This window comes from Vidua macroura, chromosome 23 (genome assembly GCF_024509145.1).
Source record: "Vidua macroura isolate BioBank_ID:100142 chromosome 23, ASM2450914v1, whole genome shotgun sequence".
NCBI classification, from domain to species: Eukaryota; Metazoa; Chordata; class Aves; order Passeriformes; family Viduidae; genus Vidua; species Vidua macroura.
The window spans coordinates 3,648,216-3,667,917 of record NC_071593.1 but is presented as its reverse complement, the minus strand read 5'-3'; the positions used below and the strand labels follow the sequence as shown (position 1 = coordinate 3,667,917).

General features: G+C 42.2%; 1 protein-coding gene across 7 annotated transcripts in view; it reads right to left on the bottom strand.

Moving 5' to 3' along the window:
* Window positions 1-19,702, bottom strand: part of VPS13D (vacuolar protein sorting 13 homolog D) — a 97,712-nt gene that overhangs the window by 11,833 nt on the left and 66,177 nt on the right. For all 7 annotated transcript variants that reach the window (XM_053997293.1, XM_053997295.1, XM_053997297.1 and 4 more), the window contains 2 exons: window positions 12,155-12,287; window positions 10,166-10,361 (listed from right to left, as the gene is read on the bottom strand). In XM_053997293.1, the coding sequence (XP_053853268.1) occupies window positions 10,166-10,361; window positions 12,155-12,287 (329 nt within the window). The remainder of the gene's footprint in view (window positions 1-10,165; window positions 10,362-12,154; window positions 12,288-19,702) is intronic.

Genomic DNA, 19,702 nt, shown 5'->3' with positions numbered 1-19,702 from the left:
TATATTTCTCAGTTACTACAACCAGGGCTGCAATAGGCACAGCAAAGTGCTCTAGCACAAACCTCATCCAACAAATAGCTACTCACGAGGTTTGTTTTGATTTTTAAACTTTGCAGTTGCAAGAACAATTCAGATCAACTGGCTGTACTTACAAAACTGATAAAGAGCATTCCACATGTTAACAGCAACATTAGGTGAAAAAATTATCTATAAAAATACCAGCCACATGCTAAATGAGGTGACATCAAGGCAATAAATAGCTCCATCTGTATGAAAGAGTTTGCAGAACAACCCAGAAGACATCTCTGAACAAAAAAGTAACTATGGATGAAGTAGTGCTGAAATAAAAGTGGGTTGGATTCTTTTTTTCCAGTTAAAAAAAAAAGATCAGTTTTACATATTTTTCCACAATCACTTTATAAATCTGCTGCACATTAGAAATCAGACACACGTGTACGTTTTCCAAGTACAGAAAGTTGAAGGTTTACATTTTAATAGCAAAGTGCCTATTTGTGAATGGCAGCAGTGTATATTACAGGCAGTGTGAGAGGGTTAAACAGGACAGCCTCGACTCTTTATAAACTTTTGCCCTCTGGATATGTACTCATTGGCTGCTGTACAAGACTCGAGCTGTATTACACGCCTTAACGATATGGTTCAACTGTCGGTCAGGCTCGGGGCTGGCGCTGGGCCAGACCGCAATCAATGGGACACAAACCTCCCCCTTTCAGATCATCACGAAGGCTCACATTATCTCCTTTTTGTCGTGCTGGTTAAATTTATGGAGCAGAACCCTGAAGCTGCATTCCTTGGCCTGGGCCGGCCCACGCGGGCCTCCCTTTGTTTGGTACTGTAAGGAGCGTGCTTTGGAGGATTGCGGGGTTGTTAGTTCAGGCACTGACTGTTTGCTCATGACTGAAATGAAAAGAGTTCAGGGGAAGGGCAAAAGGACAGCACAAGTGTAAAACCCCATCCCAGCAGGCCCTGGGCTCCCATCTACCGCTCCGGCCTGGGACTGAACACAAAACCTCACGTTAATGACAAAGGGGAAAGTCTGTCTAGTAACAGGTAAACAGCCCAGCTGCACCTGAGCAGCACCTCCAGCTCTCCTGCTTTCAGGCAAGCCTGTAATTGCTACATAAATTTGAACCTTGACTAAGCTGTCTCAAAACACTGCTGAAAAGTGGTATGAGTTTTAAAGCAGTGCTGTATCTCTTTGTTTGACAATATAACCCATCAGTGCAAATGGCCACATGGTTTAGTATTTCCACCACTTTAAACACATGGAGTAGCCTCAGAGAACCTGATAGTTATGATATAACAAGAAATTCTAATAGGACACAAAATTACTGGACATACAGTATGGAGAGAAGATTTTTATTTTGTCTAAAATGTGCGTTTCCTACTTTATACTATCTTTATACTTGGTCTGAGGATGAAAAAAATCCACCACTGGGTATGTTCAGACACTCTCTACTCAAAGCTTTATTCCTGTTGTAAATAAAGGGCACTTCTTGATCCCACTCCTGACACCATTCTCGTTCTAAATCCAAAACACAGCACTGTAATAGCTACCAAAAAAAAAAAAAAAAAAAAAAATTAGCTTTATCCTAGCTTAAACCAGGGCAAGATCACAAACTAAGGTTGTAAGAAACCTCTAGTGAGATCTCAAGGCAAAAGCACCAGGAGTGAAGGTAAATGGAAAGACTATTCCAAATCTGCACAAGAGAAGCAAATACACACATAGAAAGCCCCAAGGAGTCTCAGTGGCTGTTCAGGAAATAGAAGTTGCCTGTGGACTCATTCTTGAGCATGCAAAATATCCATGTTTACCTTCATCAGTATTAAGATGTTCCCAAGAAGCCACCCCAGACCTGCTGTACCAGACTTCACCCCTGTGGCACCAGCACAGCTGTCCCAGGCCAGCAGGACACACAGCCACTACACTGGTGAGCAGCTCCTGCCATTTGTGCCTGGAAAATAAGTACATCAACAAACCCTACACACCTATTGCACTACACCAGTTTCATCCTTCCTGCTACTTTTATGAAGTGAAAATGCTAGAAAAAGGGCCAGAAGAGATGATGACAGCTCCCAGAATGTGTATGAGATGTTTGTCAGTGCTGGGGCCCAAGCCCAACACTGGCCACAGCCTGAGGCTGTCCCGGGGCATTCCGGCAGACACGGCTGGCTTGAATAAAGCCTTTGTTCCTTCCTCCTGGGCAGATGCTCCCAACTTAGCCCACCTCATTCTGAGCAGGCAGATCTGTGAACTGGAACCGTAAATACTTTGTGGGCCAATCTTCGATGACTTTTTAGTTGGTTCTGCTGGTGGTCATGCATGAATATAATTTTTTTCTTTTCCAAAGACTCCCCAGTTCTATTCTAGGAGGCACCAATGCAGACTAATCAAATCTGCAGCTCTCTGGAACTGTTTCCACCCAAGGCAAGTGTTACACAGAATATACCAAGACAGCAGTATCCTTCAGCAGAGATGCTGTGATCTAAAAATCACACTAATGCCAGAAAACAGGAAACATACAACAGTAAGAAGTGTTCCTTTTACTTTTCGGTCTTTGTGTCCTAGAGCTTTAGTGAAGATAATTAGACAGAACATGCAGGCTCTAGAAATACAAGTATTTCCAGAAGACATAGAACTTTCTCCCTGTCTAGCTGCATTCGAGTTAACAGCTAAATACTGTGAAGAGGGCACACAGAATAATAATTCTATTTTGTGAAGCAAATATTTCATGTCACACAAAATTTAAGTAGTAGAATAACTCTGTGGTAAATCCAACAAAGGATTTATCTGCTCTTTTCAGGAGGAAGTTCATAATTGCTTCTATTTCTGATGGACTATGCCAGGCCAACGTTACAGTGTCCTGGATTTAACTGAATTGGAAAACATTAGTCACCTACTACAAATGTCTGCATGCCCCAAGAAACCTTCCCATGGCCTCCAGAAGCGTTGCACTGGAAAGGGAGCAAGTTCTGTACCCACAATGTCCATTTTCAGCCAGCTCTCCTTTCATACCTGACCAGACTCATACCACACAATGCATTTCCCTCATTAACCTGAACCTTTTCCAGACCAGTTACTGCACACAGTAACATCAAGCTGAACTGAACTCAGCTTTCTGCACTGAACCCAGCCCAGGCAGCAGTTTAACAGGGGCTGGGCATGGCTCAGTGGATGCAGCACCTTTCACCAGGGATGGAAATGCACCTGCCCTTACTTGCAACATGGCACTGGTAAATACCTGGGGGTTCTGGAGGCCACCACAGTTGGAACTCTGCATTCAGTCATCCTTTTGCTATTAATGAATGGACATCTAAAGAAGAAGACAGTGTCACATTGTATGCTCAGGTAACTCCTCAGCATTGCTCATTTCAGTATTTCCCATTTTCACTGTCTGTCCTCCCCTTGCCACACACCCTTCCAGTGCTTCTGTCCCTTAACCAGAGTCTAAAAGCATCCAGGGTATCTTTCTGCCCTCACATGTCAAGTTTTCCCTAATTTGAGCTTTTCAAACTAATGTTTTAGTGGAAAATCACAGAGTAGATGCTGAGATTTAGAATGACAGTCCCCCACAAAGGCTCCCTGTTTAATGCCAGCAGACATGTCACCACTGGAGAACCCAGTGCCTGCACCATTTTCTTAAGCCAGTTTAATACATCCTGTCATGGCAAAGCAAAAAGGCTTAAACACAAAAACTTACACAGTTTAGCCCTCCTTGTTGGAATTTAAACCATCTACAGCTTCTTCCTTAAATGCAAGGTGCATAAAACCCCAGAAGGACAATACAAGGGAGCTGAACAGCCTCAGCAACGTAAACCTTTGGGCTTGAAAAAATGTCTTTTTACAAACAGGTAAGGGGGTTGTTTTGGGGTTTTCCTGTCTCGGACCCTGCTACTCCAAGTCTAGCTCTTAAGCCCCAGAGAGAAATCAAGGTAACATGTTAAGTGTGAGACCTGTATGATTAAACATTGCCTAATGCAAGCCCATTTTTCTAAAAACCTCCTATTATATAAAAATATTCCTATAGGTATATGTGATAGGAACCACATCTATATAATATTAATGTAGGACTATGCTGCTTCTCTAGGTCCAAACACCATAGGTTTTACTTCCATTCCTTACAAACAGTTAAAATGAGTTAAGTTCAGAAAGGGAGACAATGACAACTGACTGCATACAACTGAATATTCTAAACATAAATGGTATTTGGTATTTAGTAGTACTGAGCCCTAGGAAAACCTCCTGGAAACATTATTCAGACATAAAGTGCAAAAACGAACAAAAATGTGTTAAGAGTCTGTTCTGGGCAGCAATCCCACTCAACCCTCTAAAAAGGAATGGGAGATGTGTCAGTGTAGTTTGGATTCTCCAAATCATCTGGACTTTTGCTGAGCACAAACAATGGACAATGTAGTGTTCTAGAAACTGTGACATTTTTATACATGAGACTCTAGGGTTATTGACTCTGTAATAAAATATGATTAAGCAAACTCAATGTTCTGAAACTCCATCTTGCTTTTACTATATCCTGTGGGTTACAAAAGAAACCCAATGAAATCTAACTACATGCATCATTTCTTCAGTCATGCATAGCAAATCCTGCTTTGTTGGGAAGAACAGAGCCTGTAGTCCCAAGAAATTGTCCTTCAGCTCTTTGTTCCAAAGAGGAGGGCAAAGGGAACAAACTGTGAGATGCCCAGCCTGTCAGTGCTGGAGGAGGGGACAAAAAAAGGGAAGAAAAGTGACCCCTGTATTTCACTCTCACACAGAGGTACTCAGACTTGACTTCACTTTATTTCTAAAGTCATATCATTTTGAAAATTTTATTTTTATTTCTTGAAATACTAAGTTTTATTAGTCACTGTATGAGTACATTGAGTTTCAAAAGTGCAGAAATGCAGGATGGCATCACAGTCCATCCTCAGTTCTCCTGACTCTGGGCACTCCAGAACAGCCACCACAAGCCTCAGCTGCTTGAATTCCTTCCAGAGAGCTTTAAGGGGAAGTTGATTTTCCCTTTAGGAAGAGTGAATATGCAAAGCAATCTTGACAGATTCCACTCCCAGGCAAACATGATCAGTACCTGACTGACAAAAAGCGCTACTAGTTTATTGGTGCACAGCAAGGGACTTCTGCAAAATAAAATCTGAGTAGAAACAAGAAGAAAACCTAACATATTCTTACAAGAGAGCTGTAGAAAAAAGAACCAGCTAGAAGCCAGAAGTGTCTCATGAAGAAAGAAGCACTCCTTGAATAGAAAAAAAGATCAGAGAACCACTTTCTACTCATTCTAAAGGGCAGCTTCATTTACTTAGAAATCATTTTGGGTCTTAGATGGTGGATTATTGTATCTTCCTAGTTAACAAACTAAATTAGGTGAGGTGCATTTCCAGAAAGAAATTAAGGTTTTGAGAGTAAATCAGACACACTGAAGAGAAACAGGGCTGCACTAGGGGAACTGCTTCTCCCACAAGGACATCCACATTTACTTATGCAACAAGCAAGAGTAGAGACTTCAAGAACAGTGCCAGGATCTCCAAATGATACCACTGATAAAATAAAACCTAACAGAAGAATACCAAGCAGGTGAGACTGGTCACAGAAAAAGAAGCATCTACTGAGGTGCTGCAGAATGTGTAGACACAAACACAGGTTTACTTAACTACAAGGATCTAGTAATGTAAAACTAGGTTTGGAGGACAAATTAAGAGGCATTTAAAACACGAGTGAGAACACTGAAGTACTGAAGGACCTGAAGAAGCCAGAAATGTGACAGGAAATTAGATGGGATTCAACCTACAACATTGCATCTCTGGGGAAAAATAATCCAGAATGCAAACGTGAAATGACAAGAAGATACCTCCAAAGCAGTAAAATCAAACAAACCATAAACCCTCTTGGGGCAAAAGAGCAAGCAGAAAAATGGGCATCAGTTTGCAATGGGATATGGCAGTAAAACCAACCAAGACAATTCTGGGTGGCTCGCAGAGCACAGCTGGTCCCAGTGCAGGGGGATGATGGGCCCTTTGCACTCCACACGGATGGGAACCTGCAGGTGGGGGATTCCAAAGCACCTCCACAAAAGCAGGGGAACAGTCTGCTGGACATCAGCTGGACATCAGCTGATGAAAGAAGAATGTAAACCACAAAATCCAGTTGGACAGTGACTGCGCACAGGAGGTTGGGCTGACAATGAGGAAAAGCCCATGGCTACAGCTGTGCAGCAGGGAGAGGAATGGACAAATCTGCTCAAATAAAACACATTATCGTGAAGACCTGTTATCCCACTGGGAAAAAGAAGAAAGGATATGAAGGAAATCACACTGCTCCAGTAATTTATTGACTAGACTGATAAATACATTTTCACTCTGGCTTCTAGGAAATTCTTAGGAAGGGCTTACCAGGATAATAACAACATCCCCTTGACCAGAAGGGCTCGTACATGACTGACATTATTGTAAAGACTTGTAAAGTCAGATCTAGATCAAGTCCAAGGTCAGGACCAAGTCTGGAGCACATACAGAAGTGTAAAGGTTCAAACAATATTGATCTGTTAAAGCTGAGGACCTCATGGCAGTATGTTGGCTCAGTTGGTCTCCATACATGTATTTCCTACTTCTGCTCAGTGTCACTGATATTCATGCTCTCAAACACACTGCTTTTGGCCTCACAATGCAAATCACAGCTAACAGAGAGATGGATGCAAAAAGGCAAAAAAATTGAGTTACAATAATCTGCTTTTGGCATCGCGTCAAACTTTGCAACCCGCACAACTCCAAGTGATGAGCAAAGGAACAACTAGCACAGGTTGCTGCTTTCCACATGAAGTACATTTAAAAGAATCAAATATTTACATAACAGTTTTCTCTGACCATTAATGGCTTTCCAATCTCAAACTATTCTTTACTAATAACAGTCTGGTTCATGGACAGAATTCATCAGAACTGGGGAGGTCACAGAGTTATCTACTTCTAATTTTCACACTGTGACTCAGAAAAGAACACAAACTCTTGCAGCAACAGTCCAAGAATAATCTTAAACTTGCACTGATCTGGCAGAAGCCTGAGAGAAAGCCATAAAGGCAGTTTCCTGCACTACTTGTTAGGTTAGACACACATCTAAATATAAATGTTCTTTACTTGTGCTGCACCAGGACGTAAAACACGTTTCTAGGCGAGAGCTCTCCAAGCATATCCAGAGACATAACAGCTTTCCTGTTTTGAACTGGGCTTTAAAACTTTTGGCAGTATATGAAAAATATGGAAATAATCAGAACTGTTGTATGTGACACTGGAGTACTTGGAACACATAAAACCCTCTCAATAAAGGTATCGAATCATAGGCATTAACTGTTTATAAATTAGATGTATGCTGTACTTTCACCAGCTGCTTTATGCTCTCTTCTGCATTAAATTTAGAAGTAGTAGGGCATCTTTAAATAATAAGTTTATAAGATTAGCCTTGAGAAAGTCCTGCCTAAAGTCAGATTAAAAAAATATTTTCTTGCCCTTTAAACCAATCACCTTTGAAACTACCCCCTTAAGGTCTAAAGCCATCACCTGTGCCTCAGCCATGCTGGTCTGGCTCCATGTTCCCAACATACGGCATGTGCCAGCTGCAGGAGTTCCAACACAAATCAACACATTTGAAGACAAAAAATACTCATATCCATGTAGCCTGATCACAGGAACACATGATGCAGACTGTTCCATTCCATTCAAGAATTTGATGAAGTGGAGTTGCTGGAATTAGACTATGTCTTTTAGGAAAGCCAACAGCCTCCATTAAAATTCTTCATCCCACTCAAACCTGATCCAATGGTTAAAGTCGAGCAGCTGAAATTCAGAGCTTTTTTTAAAATTCAACCATGTAATTAGAGAATTGCAAGGGGCCTATAATTTACAGTTACGTATCCTGCTATTTAAATGCAACTTGCAATTAAATGGCTGAGTCAGCTTTGCAGCAGCACCAGGAACGTGCACAGGGTAAGGTCAAAGAGCTCTTGTCACGCTCATGAACTCAGTCTTCAGGTGTTCAAAACTACACTGGAGATCAGCTCGTGCCATGCATTTCCAGTCACATCCATCAGGGAAGGCTGAGCTTGGAAGGGCCTCCACGGCCCAGCACGCTCCAAGCGGAGCCAGCAGCTCGGGCTTGGAACGCTGCTCTGCTCCCATTCCAAACCACACATACTTGAGCAGTGACAAATGCGGCGGGGGGATAGCGGGACACGGCAGCCCAGAAAACAGACAAACCCTTTGTCGTGTGAGGCTTTTTAAACCCCCAAAAGAACAATTTGGCTCCTTCATTATACAACCACATAAAACCCACACACCAAACAAAACATGAATGCAGGGTTGCTTACAGATGGAGGTGGCATTTTGGTCCCACCTCCCCCCACGCCCCTTACACTCGCTACATATTCTCAAGTACATTTTTTTAGCTAAAAAAAGTTTTGATCAGACTTTTGTAGACTGGAGTAACTGAGTAGCCTGAGAAAGGTTGGGGCTTTTTTCCCATTTTTCTTTTCTTTCATCTTGTAAAAGGTTGTTGGGTCAGAAACTTAACAGACTATGTGCAGACACTAAAATAATTTCACAATGCTCATCTGTGACAACAGGATTTCAAAATCTAGGAGAAGCAAAAACATGGTTCAGCTCATCTGTCTTAACCTCTTAACTGTTAACAAGGCAAAGAGAAATAATTCCCAAAGGAAACACAAGCCCAAGATCAGGCTGGCTGGAGATCTTCTTGCCCTCTCCCTCCCAGCTGCTGTCCAATTTGGCAACTGTTGATAACACCTACTGTGTACAGGCTGTATCTGATAGAAGCATGTCAAAACATGAATTTTAAGAATATATGTTTCTTGAAACAAATTACAATAGACAAACAGCTCAACCAGAAATCCAGCTAACAGCATAGACAGGTGTGCTTCTCCCCACCTTTACACAAATCAGTCAACCTGCACAGTCACAAAATTAAGACATGCACAAGCGAAACACTGAATTTTCTCAGGGATGCACTTCGATTTCTCATTTAATTTTGTGTATGCAAATATACTTAGTACATTTCAATCCTTGACCTCTTGGTTTTACAAATCAGGGTAAGTCCCAAATACGTAAGACACACATGTACAAACTTCTATTTTCAGAACAAAGCCCACCTAGGGTAATTCTTCAGGCTTCCTGCACCTCACTCACACTTCATCAGACTTATTGTTTACTGAAACCCTGATGTAGACCCTTCAGAATTCCAAGAGTGGCATAATAAAACACAGGAAATGGAAAAGCCAAATGGGAAGACGAAACAAGCAGAAAACTCAACATTTTTCAAACATTTTTCTCCAAGCTTTCTGACAACAAAACCTACTTAGGGCTTTCTTTCACTTCAGCACACAGGTCTCATGTACATACAAGAGGACTTCTCGGCACAGTAATACAAAGCAAACTCCTGGCCACAAAGAGCACAAAGACTCTTCTCTCAGTGCAGCCCTTTCAGAAACTGGTCCTTTCCCTCTGCCACACTCACAAGTCAGTGCTAATGAACATTTATTTTAAGCAAAACCATCATTACTTTGAGCCCACATTACAACAGTAACTGACCTCAGAAAGAAGCCAAAGTGTCTGTCCTGATGTGCTGCCACCTCACAGCCACAGGAGTATGGGCACATGCACATAAGGGCACACAGCCACCCCCTTTCATAACTGAGAACTTTGCACAGAATAAAAATTAAAACATAGTGGCACTATATTGATGACAGAACTCTTCAAACCTTTCAATAACTTTTCTACAGCAAAATGGAAGCTGGAGGGAGAGCAGGGAGAACTTAATTTCAACTCTGTGAGGATTCAGTTTCATTTTACTACATACTGCCTTTCTAAAAATTTTGCTTCATCTAATGGTGTAGGTTAATAATTCCTACTTTATGTTGCAAGTTTTCCAGGCAAATTTGACTCTTGTTAAAGTATCTACAAATGCCATCTATTAAACAAAAAGCAAATGGAATGCAATGGGCTGATAACAGCTGGTGTTAACTTTGCTTACTGTTGCTTTGCCTGAGGAAGAATAATCAGTTCAGAAGTTGCAGCAGGCATTAATACACAGTTTCAGAGTGTTATTGATTAGAAATACCAGCTGGTGGCTGACCTGGGGCCTCTCAGGGTCGTGGTGTCCCTCAGTGCCTGCGCGGTTTCCGACGCGAAGTCCAGTGCTCCCGCCACAGGTTTGGTGACAGTGCCCACCAGCCCCTTGCCCAGGCCAGATATGAAACCACTGACCCCTCCTTCCGTTTTCACACCTTCCACTGTCGATGTTATGACACTTGTCAATCCTCCAACGATACCTGGCAAAGTCAAGAGCAGCAGAGAAGTCCAAAATTATTGGCTCTAGAACTTACAGAATCTCATCCACCTGATGCTCTCTGCTCACACGGTTTATTGTGCATTTAATTTAATACACAAACTTTCAAACTCAATTACATTAACCAATAACTTTATACTTTGTATATGTAGTATACATATGCATATGTACAGACCATATTATCCCACAGAAAAATATTTACTTAATCATTAAATATGTGTATTTAAAAGTATTTCTATACTGGTTCATTTCCAGCTGCACTTAAACCAAGAGTCCTCATCTATTGCACAGGCTACTTAGGATGTGACAAAATTCCATCACCACAAAAGCTGGTACAATTTGAGACAGAAAACAACAGAGTGCATTTCTCCACTGGACAAAGTTAATTATTTTAAACTGGCACTTTAAATGTCTTTAAAGTCAGTTTAAGTGACTTTAACTGTGATGCTGCTGACAGACATTTTTGTGCACATTTCCCTTCCAGAGAACTTCCATGCTCTGAGAAATCAAGCACCTACTGAGATTTCAAAAGACTTGGAACAGTTCACATTGTCTGAGAACACACTTTGGAGATTTCACATCTCCATGATTAAAATATCAGTTTCTAGTACCCTGGCTCAAGCACTCACCTGCCCAGCTTCCAGCAGCCCAGGGCTCCTCTGAGGTCTGTAAATCAAGTACAGACCAGGCAGATCTAAACTGCCAAACTCAAGTAGCACAAAGTATTTAAATCTCTCCTCTTGAGTAACTAGAGTTTATGATTAAATCCTGTCTGTTGAAATGTAGTAATTAACAGTTCCTTTATTTTTTAAAAAAAACTGAATGGGAAGAATTTAAAAATGCCACAAACTTAGGACTAGAACAGTCACACTAATTACTGGATAATACAACACAGTGAAGTGCTTTTATAATGGACTTTTCAGAAGAGATTCACATAATTTGGATTTCCTGTGTTTCTACCAATTTATGTCAGACTGTTCAGCACACTAGGAAGTGTGAGAGGAACCTTCCATGATTCATTTCACACCTACACAGTGTCTCTGTGTGACCAAAGCAAAAGGACTTTTCTCAGCATAGAAAAGATCCTCTTTTAGTGAAAGCCAAATCAGCTTTGCACAGGCTGCAACAGTTACATTTAACATTTAAATAACTGAGCCAAGATGATGCAAAATATAAATATTTGATTTAAACTTGGCTTGTATTAATTTAACCTTCTTCAACAGATAAATCATGAACTAAATCGATGTGAAGTTCTGGCCAAATCAAAACTAGTCCACTACCCTTTACACAAATAAATGTCTCTAGTTTTTAGTACACTGAAAAAAACCACAAAATAACCCAACTGGTGAAATGTAACTTTAAACTGATGTACTGATTCCAAGGAAACTCAGGTTTCGGGAACTAAAAGCAAATATAAGAAAGCTACAACCCAGCCATACTATTTTTTTTTTAATGTCTGGCCCTCAAAAAAACCTGATTCTATGTGTATTTTATGCCTCTACAAAGAAATTGATGCTTTGGATGAACTTTCTTTGTAATTTTCACTTTAATTTGCAAAAAAAGCTTTTACTTGCAGTTACATGTGAAAAACCCTGGTTATTAAATGTAGTTTCTGCTGACTTGAAGACCAAACAATGACCTGCCAGCACTCAAATTCAAGCATAAAGCCTCTGATAGCTCCACTGCCCAGGCTTCTAGCAGTAAGACCCACTGTTCTTTGCAATCTGATCATCCCTTTTAAGAGAGAAATGAGTTAAAATTACAGCTAAGGGTTACCATGTGCAAGTCCATGGATTCCAGCTACAAGGTGCTCTCCACTGGTTGCAGCGTGATATCGGATGTATTCCCGCTCTGTCTGATGTCTGTTATCCATGATCTTTCCCAAACCATCCGACAACGTCCCAGCAAACTGCAAGAGAAGACCTTTTCTGTTATTGGAAGAACAGAAGCCATTTCTCCTAAGTAGATTCACTGCAGAAAATCCCTAGATCCTACTTGTGAAATGCACAATTATACAACTCATTTTGATACATAACAGAATCTGTCCAATCCTTTTGCCACGGAGAAAGCTCAGAATTGTATCAACAGGCGCAACTGGAATCCTGAGGTGACAAAGAGGCGCCCCAACTACTGTGGCCAAGCCAAAATAAACCAAGTCTGTGAAAGATGTACTGAGAGCAATGCCTGTGACCCAACTGCAACCCCTCAAAACCTAAAAGGAATGTTATTTAGATATAAAGCTTTTCCTCTGCAAAGATATGTGCAAAGCTTCAAGGCAAATATGCCCGTCATGAAACTACAACATTTTTAAGAGCTAATTAAATTCTTTTCAGTAACTCAGGGTAGAAGTGGCTGTGTTGCAGAAGGAGTGGGAGCCAGGCCACACTCATGGCACAACGTGGGGAGATCCCTGACAGGATTCCCAGCTGTGCTGGCAAGTGTTGTCCTGGTTTAAAGGACAGGTGTCTGCCAAGGAAGGCAGGAATCTCCCTTGGATTGGAGAATGTGACCCCCTTCCTTCCAAATTATTATAACTTTGAAATGACTGGACTTTGTGGAAAAGATATGGGATTTTACTAGTATATATATGTATAGCAAGACAAACAAACCACAATGATGGCAGCAACAACAAACAAAACCAAGCATTCCCTTACAGCCCCACATGCCACCTCTGAGCTGATACCCAGAGCCTGGGGAAATGACTTCCTTTTCCCTTGGAAAATGGCTTCTATTTGCGGCCACTCGCACTGGCCCACAGTGCCGTCCTGACCTCAAAATTTCCAAACTTTGCAGGACTTCTCCAAAACTAAATCTTACAGAGCAGAGGACCAAGCATTCCCTTACAGCCCCAAACGCCACCTTTAAGCAGACACCCAGAGACTGGGGAAATAACTTCTTTTTCCCCTGGAAAATGACCTCTCTTTGTGGCCACTCACACTGGCCCACAGTGGCGTACTGACCTCAAAATTTCCAAACTTTGCAGGACTTCTCCAGAACTAAATCTTACAGAGCAGAGGCCCAAGCATTCCCTCACAGCGGCCCTCTCCCGCCGCAGGCTCCTTCCCCACGGTGCAGTTCCGGGCACGGCCGCCAGGGGCGCTGCTGGCTCCCGGCCGGGCAGGCGGGTGCGATGATTCCCCCGCGGCTGCAGGGGGCGCTGTGGCGGCTCCGGCCGCCTCCCTCACGCGGCTCTGGCGGCCACACCAGCGAGGGGAAGAGAAAAGGGGCTCCCGCTGCAAACCCACGGGGGGCAGCTGGTCCCAGAGCCCCTCTGGGTGGTAAAAGGGACTGCAGCAGGAACCTCGGAGCCGCAGGACGGAACGGCAGGGGTGGGCACACTGGGGGTGGCAAACACAGTGTAGCAGAAACTCCATAGCAGGCGGTGCGGAGGTCGGCGGTCAGGTGGACACGGGATGTCGAGTTAAAGTGTAGTGAGAAACCCAAAGCAGCAGCAGCTGGACACCCACAAACAGCTGGGAGACCCGCCCGCAGAGAGGCTCGGGGTGCCAAGTTTTTCCCCTGAGGCAGCTGAGCAGACGGTGAGGGCCCTTTCTGGTGAGCTCGGGTGTTGATGAGGTCCCAGTTCAATGGCCACTCTCACGAGCAAAGCCTCGCTCACGGTAGGAGAAGCAGCAAAAGACAGAACTCTGTACTCCTGATGAATTCTCCCCTCAGCAACCGCAGCCCGGCTGTCTCCCCTCCGTTCCGAGAGGAGAGTGAGTGAGGAGCTGAGCCCAGCACCTGACCCCTGGCCAGAATCTCACGGTACCTCTGCCCTTCCCAAGAGAAAGCCCCTCAGCTCAGAGGGTAACCAACTGCACCCTTCTCCCTCCTCCTCATCCCAGCACATTTTGTATCTCTCTTAAGAATTGCCATTATCATCTCTTAGGCAACAAATGGGAGAAAATTCCCTGAGAGAAAGAAGAAAAAATCCTAACTTCCAGCAAGTGTCCACAGATACCAAACCAAAAGCTCAGGGGGAACCCTGAGTATGTGTGTGGAACATTTTGACTCCTTACACTTACCTTGAAAAGTGTGGGGGATTCATCCATGCTCATGGATGAAAGGGAACATTACGTCCAAACAGGATTTGTTCTGAGAACTGTGACCATTGCTGTGTGCACATCAATGAAAAAGCACCAAATAAAAATATCTATTGTGATCTGCTGGCCTTTAGTCTAATGTAATCAGAGAGAAACCAGAAGCTTGGTGAACGAGGGAAGCAAGAAAAGGAGACAGAAAACCTGAAACCTTGCCTTGTATTCAGGATATTATTATAGAAAAGGGCTCCTAGAAGGAATTTTCCTGGAATATTCTCCAAAAACTACCTTTTTTTTATTTTTGTTTATGTGTAGTTGGACACCTCCTGTACCACTATCAACTACTATCAGCATTTGTACCTCCTTTCAAGAAATAACAAACTTCATCCTCTCCACCCCTGTGGAAGGAAAGATCACTTAAAGCTTTGTTGTGTCTTTAACTGGGGCTGGGGGATGGAGCAGGTGCCACAGGAATGCCAGAGGCACTCAGGGTGCTGAGGTCCCCAGTGTCCCGCATGGCAACAGCTCTTCCAGGACAAGGACTTCGCTGTGTAAGGACCAGCCCATGTCTCATGGACCATCTCCTCTGCACCCACAGCAGCTACAGTAAAACCCCTCCGTGGCTCAGGTGTGCACCAGAGGACAACTACGACCTGGTGGGAAACTCTGATACACTGAATATTAAAAAAGAACCAGACAAACAGTTCATTTATGGGCCCAGTGCCACAATGAAGTTCCCCTCCTTTTTCTGCCATTTCTTCTAAGGCTGTGTTTCTTTTTCACTAATGACACAATGTCCCAGTTTGAAACACTCCTTTTCAGCTTAAAGACAAACCAGTCCAGTGGCTCCAATTATCCAAACAAATAGATTTTAACATCAGGGATGAAAATGAAATCCCATGACCTTTCTTGTGACTTGATCATATGGAGACTAAACAGTGATCATGGACTGAGTTACTTCTGACCTTGTTATGAACTTAATGTAGATGTTATTTAAAAAAAATAGCCTAGAAATGCAAACTGACCTGAAGCTATCTATGAATCACATTTTAGCTTAGGGTTTTTTCTGGAAAAATACTTTGCTTATGTGGATTAGAGTAGTTACCATAAAGACTGAAAGGCTCGACAGGTCTTCAAAATTAAAACCTCATTACAGAATCTCTCAAGACCTGAAAATGCTTTTTCAAGAATATATTTTCGAAGTTACAGTAGTGCATGACTGGACAATCAGCCAGAAGGAACAAACCAACTTATTGATGAGAATTGATAATCTCTCTCTACAGCTTTCCTCCCACCTGCACCCACACTTTCCAGCACCTCCTGCGAATACACTCTTTCCTCAAATATCCCTTCCTCCATTACACAGAATCTGACACCTAGTTGTCAATAGCAATCTTGTTTGTGTGTAGACAGGATTTTAATGTAATAGTGTATTTTTCTTAGTAAGGTGGAAAAAGAAAAAAATCCCACGCACATAGTTTAGAAGTCAAACTCCATTAGCTGTAAACCCAAAGTTAAACAGGGACATTTTTGTTTGTGTTATTTAGAAAATAGCACTGAATTATAGATGTAAGCAAAACAAATTAAGCATTTTAATGTACCAAACATACCATGAAATGTTTCCATTCTGCCCTGATTCAGGTGACAAAATCTGAACTCAGCAAACGCTAGTTACAAAACATGAACTTCATGTTGAATTACTTTTTGAAGCAGCTCCTTCTCCCCCCTCCCCTGGGACTGTTTGTTTCCTGGCCTCATCTAATACAGACTGCAGCCAAACCTTTGTCACCATCTGCACCATTTGCAAACCAAGGGGTTCCCTCAGTGAGCACAGTGAGTGGGTCTCTCCTGAGTCATTCCCAGCTGGGACCAGCCCCTTCCTGCTCTGCGGTGCAGGGTCTGACAATTAGAGGTGAAATGCCAGGGAAGATAAAACAAGGGGATGTTCCACAGGCAGTAGGAAGGGCTGCTAGGCAATGGGGCAACTCACCCTTTCTGTGTGAGGTTTAGACTCCTATTTGAATAAAGATTCATACTGTGGAGTCAGGGTGAAATACCTGCTGGGGATCACAATTTGACACTTCTTTTTAAGTTTTCTGTGCACTTCAGAAATCCTTACCCTGAAACGGTTTCTGAAGTCTGTTGCAGTTAATAGGATTGCATCTACCTATACAATAAGGAAATTAAAGATTTCTAACATTAAAAGCCCACAACAAACGAAACACCTGCACAACACCTCCTGCCCAGTCTATCTAGGTTATAATCACTGTATTGAGAACAAGTTCCTCAGCCATTACCTCAGAAACCTAAGCAAGCATTAGAAATTTAAGGAGTTTAAGTCCAGCTTAAACTTTGAAGGGAGATTTGAACAAGCTGAAGCACAAAAGCAGACTTACCTTTGCCCCCCATGTGTCTTGCTTTTAGATGCCTCCTTTGGGAAGTGCAATATCAGCTGCTGAGGTTGAGGTTTTAAGACTTGTGAAAGAGGAGAGATGGTGCCTTACTGAGCTGTTAACCCGGTCACACAGCAAATAGGCTCCAGATAAACTAAGGTGACACCAAAAGTGCAACCCACCCTTGTCTTCCTTAGCTTTTGTTAATAAGGTGTGACCTGGTAACTTCAAAGCCTACTCAAGACCATGTAAATGTCAACATAACTAAATTCAACAGTCTGTGGAACAAACATGAAACTAATCAAGGGACTTGTAAAAACCAGCTCCCTCTTCTCTACCCTAATTTTCATGAGTTCTTCATATATTTGCTGATGAAAAAAAAAAATAAAATTAGTCACTTGGTCTTTTATCTCTGCATTCTTCCCATTTCAGACATCCTTTGCCTTGAAACAGAACTGCCACACAATACATTAGTTTCAGCTATGGGAAGTTACCTGTTTCCAGACCAAACGGCTCCTGATGTTCCTGGATGAAGCCAGTCTGCACAAGGCACATGTAGAAGTGGGTATTTTACTTGTCAACTTGGCCTCTCCAAACAGAGGAGAATAGGAGCCTTCCAGACTACTGCTTAAAAGCTCTGTCATTTCATGTACTTAAGATATTTTAACTTATCATCAGTATGTATTGTTTAATGCTTTGCCTTACCCACTTTGCCTGGACAGAAGGAGAACCCCTCCTAAAAGCCCCAGGCAGCTGAGCATTTGTCCACCTTCATTCACAAGATACCCTCTGCCTCCTCTCACCCTTTTTGTCCCCAGAGCAGATGGTTCTTCCTGCACTTTCCTTCTACAGAGAGACACTGATCTTTTCTTCCAGATCTACAGTCTAATGACGCTTGGATCCCTGGTTTTCATCCCACACCAGTTCAGGTATGATATGAAGCTACTGACTGGTAACGTACGGCAAGCAGAAAACAACCCCCACTGCACTTCAGCCTACCTGCTGTAACATAAACTCATCCTCCCGAGGAGGGTGAAATATGACATTTTCCTCCAAATCCCAGGACATTATGCTACTGTTCACACTTATCTTTGGATGAGCATGCCTCATGCCTCACTCTCAGCCCTTCACAATCATTGAAGATGTTATTGCACTTCTGCAAGCCTGGGGCATGCTGGGCTCAGCCTCATCCTCTGCAGACTCAAGTAAAGAAGTGATTCATCATTTCTTGTTTTACATTTACACAGTGTCAACAATCAATACTAACTATTCACCAAGATCTGCAAAAGCAGATGAAATACCATCTGTACAAGAAACTGTTTTATTCATGTTTGGGGTTACTTGGTCTTTTGTTTTTCTTTTTAAATGTACAATAATTAAGGAAGTTTTACCACAAAAACCTTTTACCACTGACTACATATCCCTTGCTGTTTCAAGCAATAGAAGAAAAACAAAACCACCCATATACAGTGTTTGTGAACCAAAGCTGGTGCCAAACAATTAAGGCTTATGGGGCACAAAAAGAATTCAAAGCAAATGAAAACTCGACTTTGGACTGCTTGTTCCCTCTAAGCCAGATGCATGAAGCACACAGCATGGAAATAAGTTTTAAGTAATCTTTTAAAGTCTTTTTAAGCTCTTGGCACTGCCTGGTTCTCTAAGGACATCCCAGAAGGATAAATACACAATTATGACCTGAGTCCAAACATTCCATTGTAATTCTAGCATCAGAGAATGGTACATTTACAAATATTATTGACTGAGCAAAGCAGAACATTCCAAGACAGAATGCTAAGGGAGAAAGTGATGAAATTAAATACGTATCACTTAAAGTTTCTGTGCAAACCTCACAATGAACTGTGTTTAAATCAGAAATCAAAGGGTTTATTTGGTTCTCATCTTTGCTTTGCAGAACTCATTTAGAAAGGAGTTCAATCCTTCACGGTCACTTGCATTGTAGCAACATCATTAAAAATCACCTTTCTTCCTACAACTCTACAACCTGTTAAAGGTATTTTAGAGGAAGCCAATTTTTATGCAGATGTCTGTTTTTATGCTGATATCTGATCTATTACAACAGTTACAAATCAAGCATTTGCCTATGGAGGCAAAAAATCCTCACAATGTACATGTCCTGGGCTAAGGAGACACACACATATATATATGCTGTTAGGATTTGTGGTTAAAAAAGGTCATCCTCAAATCTTGCTGCTATTCTTTGGAAAGCGCAAAAATCAAAAAGCCCTGCCAGATTCTTGGATATACACAAGGACTGGGTGCAGCGGGACAGATAAAGTTGTCCAGTAAATTCTGCAGCCTAAGTTTCCCTGTTTTTACTGCAATGTCTCAGGATTGATATGTAATATATTTCTGTGACTTACCATAAAAATAACTTTTAGAGCAGCTTCTTTGCTCATCCGTGCACACATTGTTATAGAGTGGAAGCAGTATATATTTAATTTTACAAGCTGGCCATCCTACTGATGGCACAGACAACAAACAGCTTCGTCCCTTCCTCTCACTGTGGTCAATAGTGTGTTATACTGGGATTAAAAAGTTAAATGCCTTTATTTGAAAACGTAACAGGTGTTTGGCAGGTTTCAAAGGCCTACTGGTCTGAAGCTGTTCCCCAAAGTACTTTTGCCATGTCTTTAGTCAGTCTCTTAAGAATTACTTGGGGCATTTTAGCAGGCAAGATTGTGAATTCAGTTAAATTTATATGCTCTAGACTTTTACACTTTCCTTTACACATCACGACAAACAAAGTCAACTCTTTGATCCAGTCCTAACCAGAAAGGACAGTTCAGGCTGAGCCTCCAAGGCATTTATAACCCAGCCAAGCTGTGCACAGAGAAACGAGTGCTGGCACTCTGAACAGCACCAACACACTC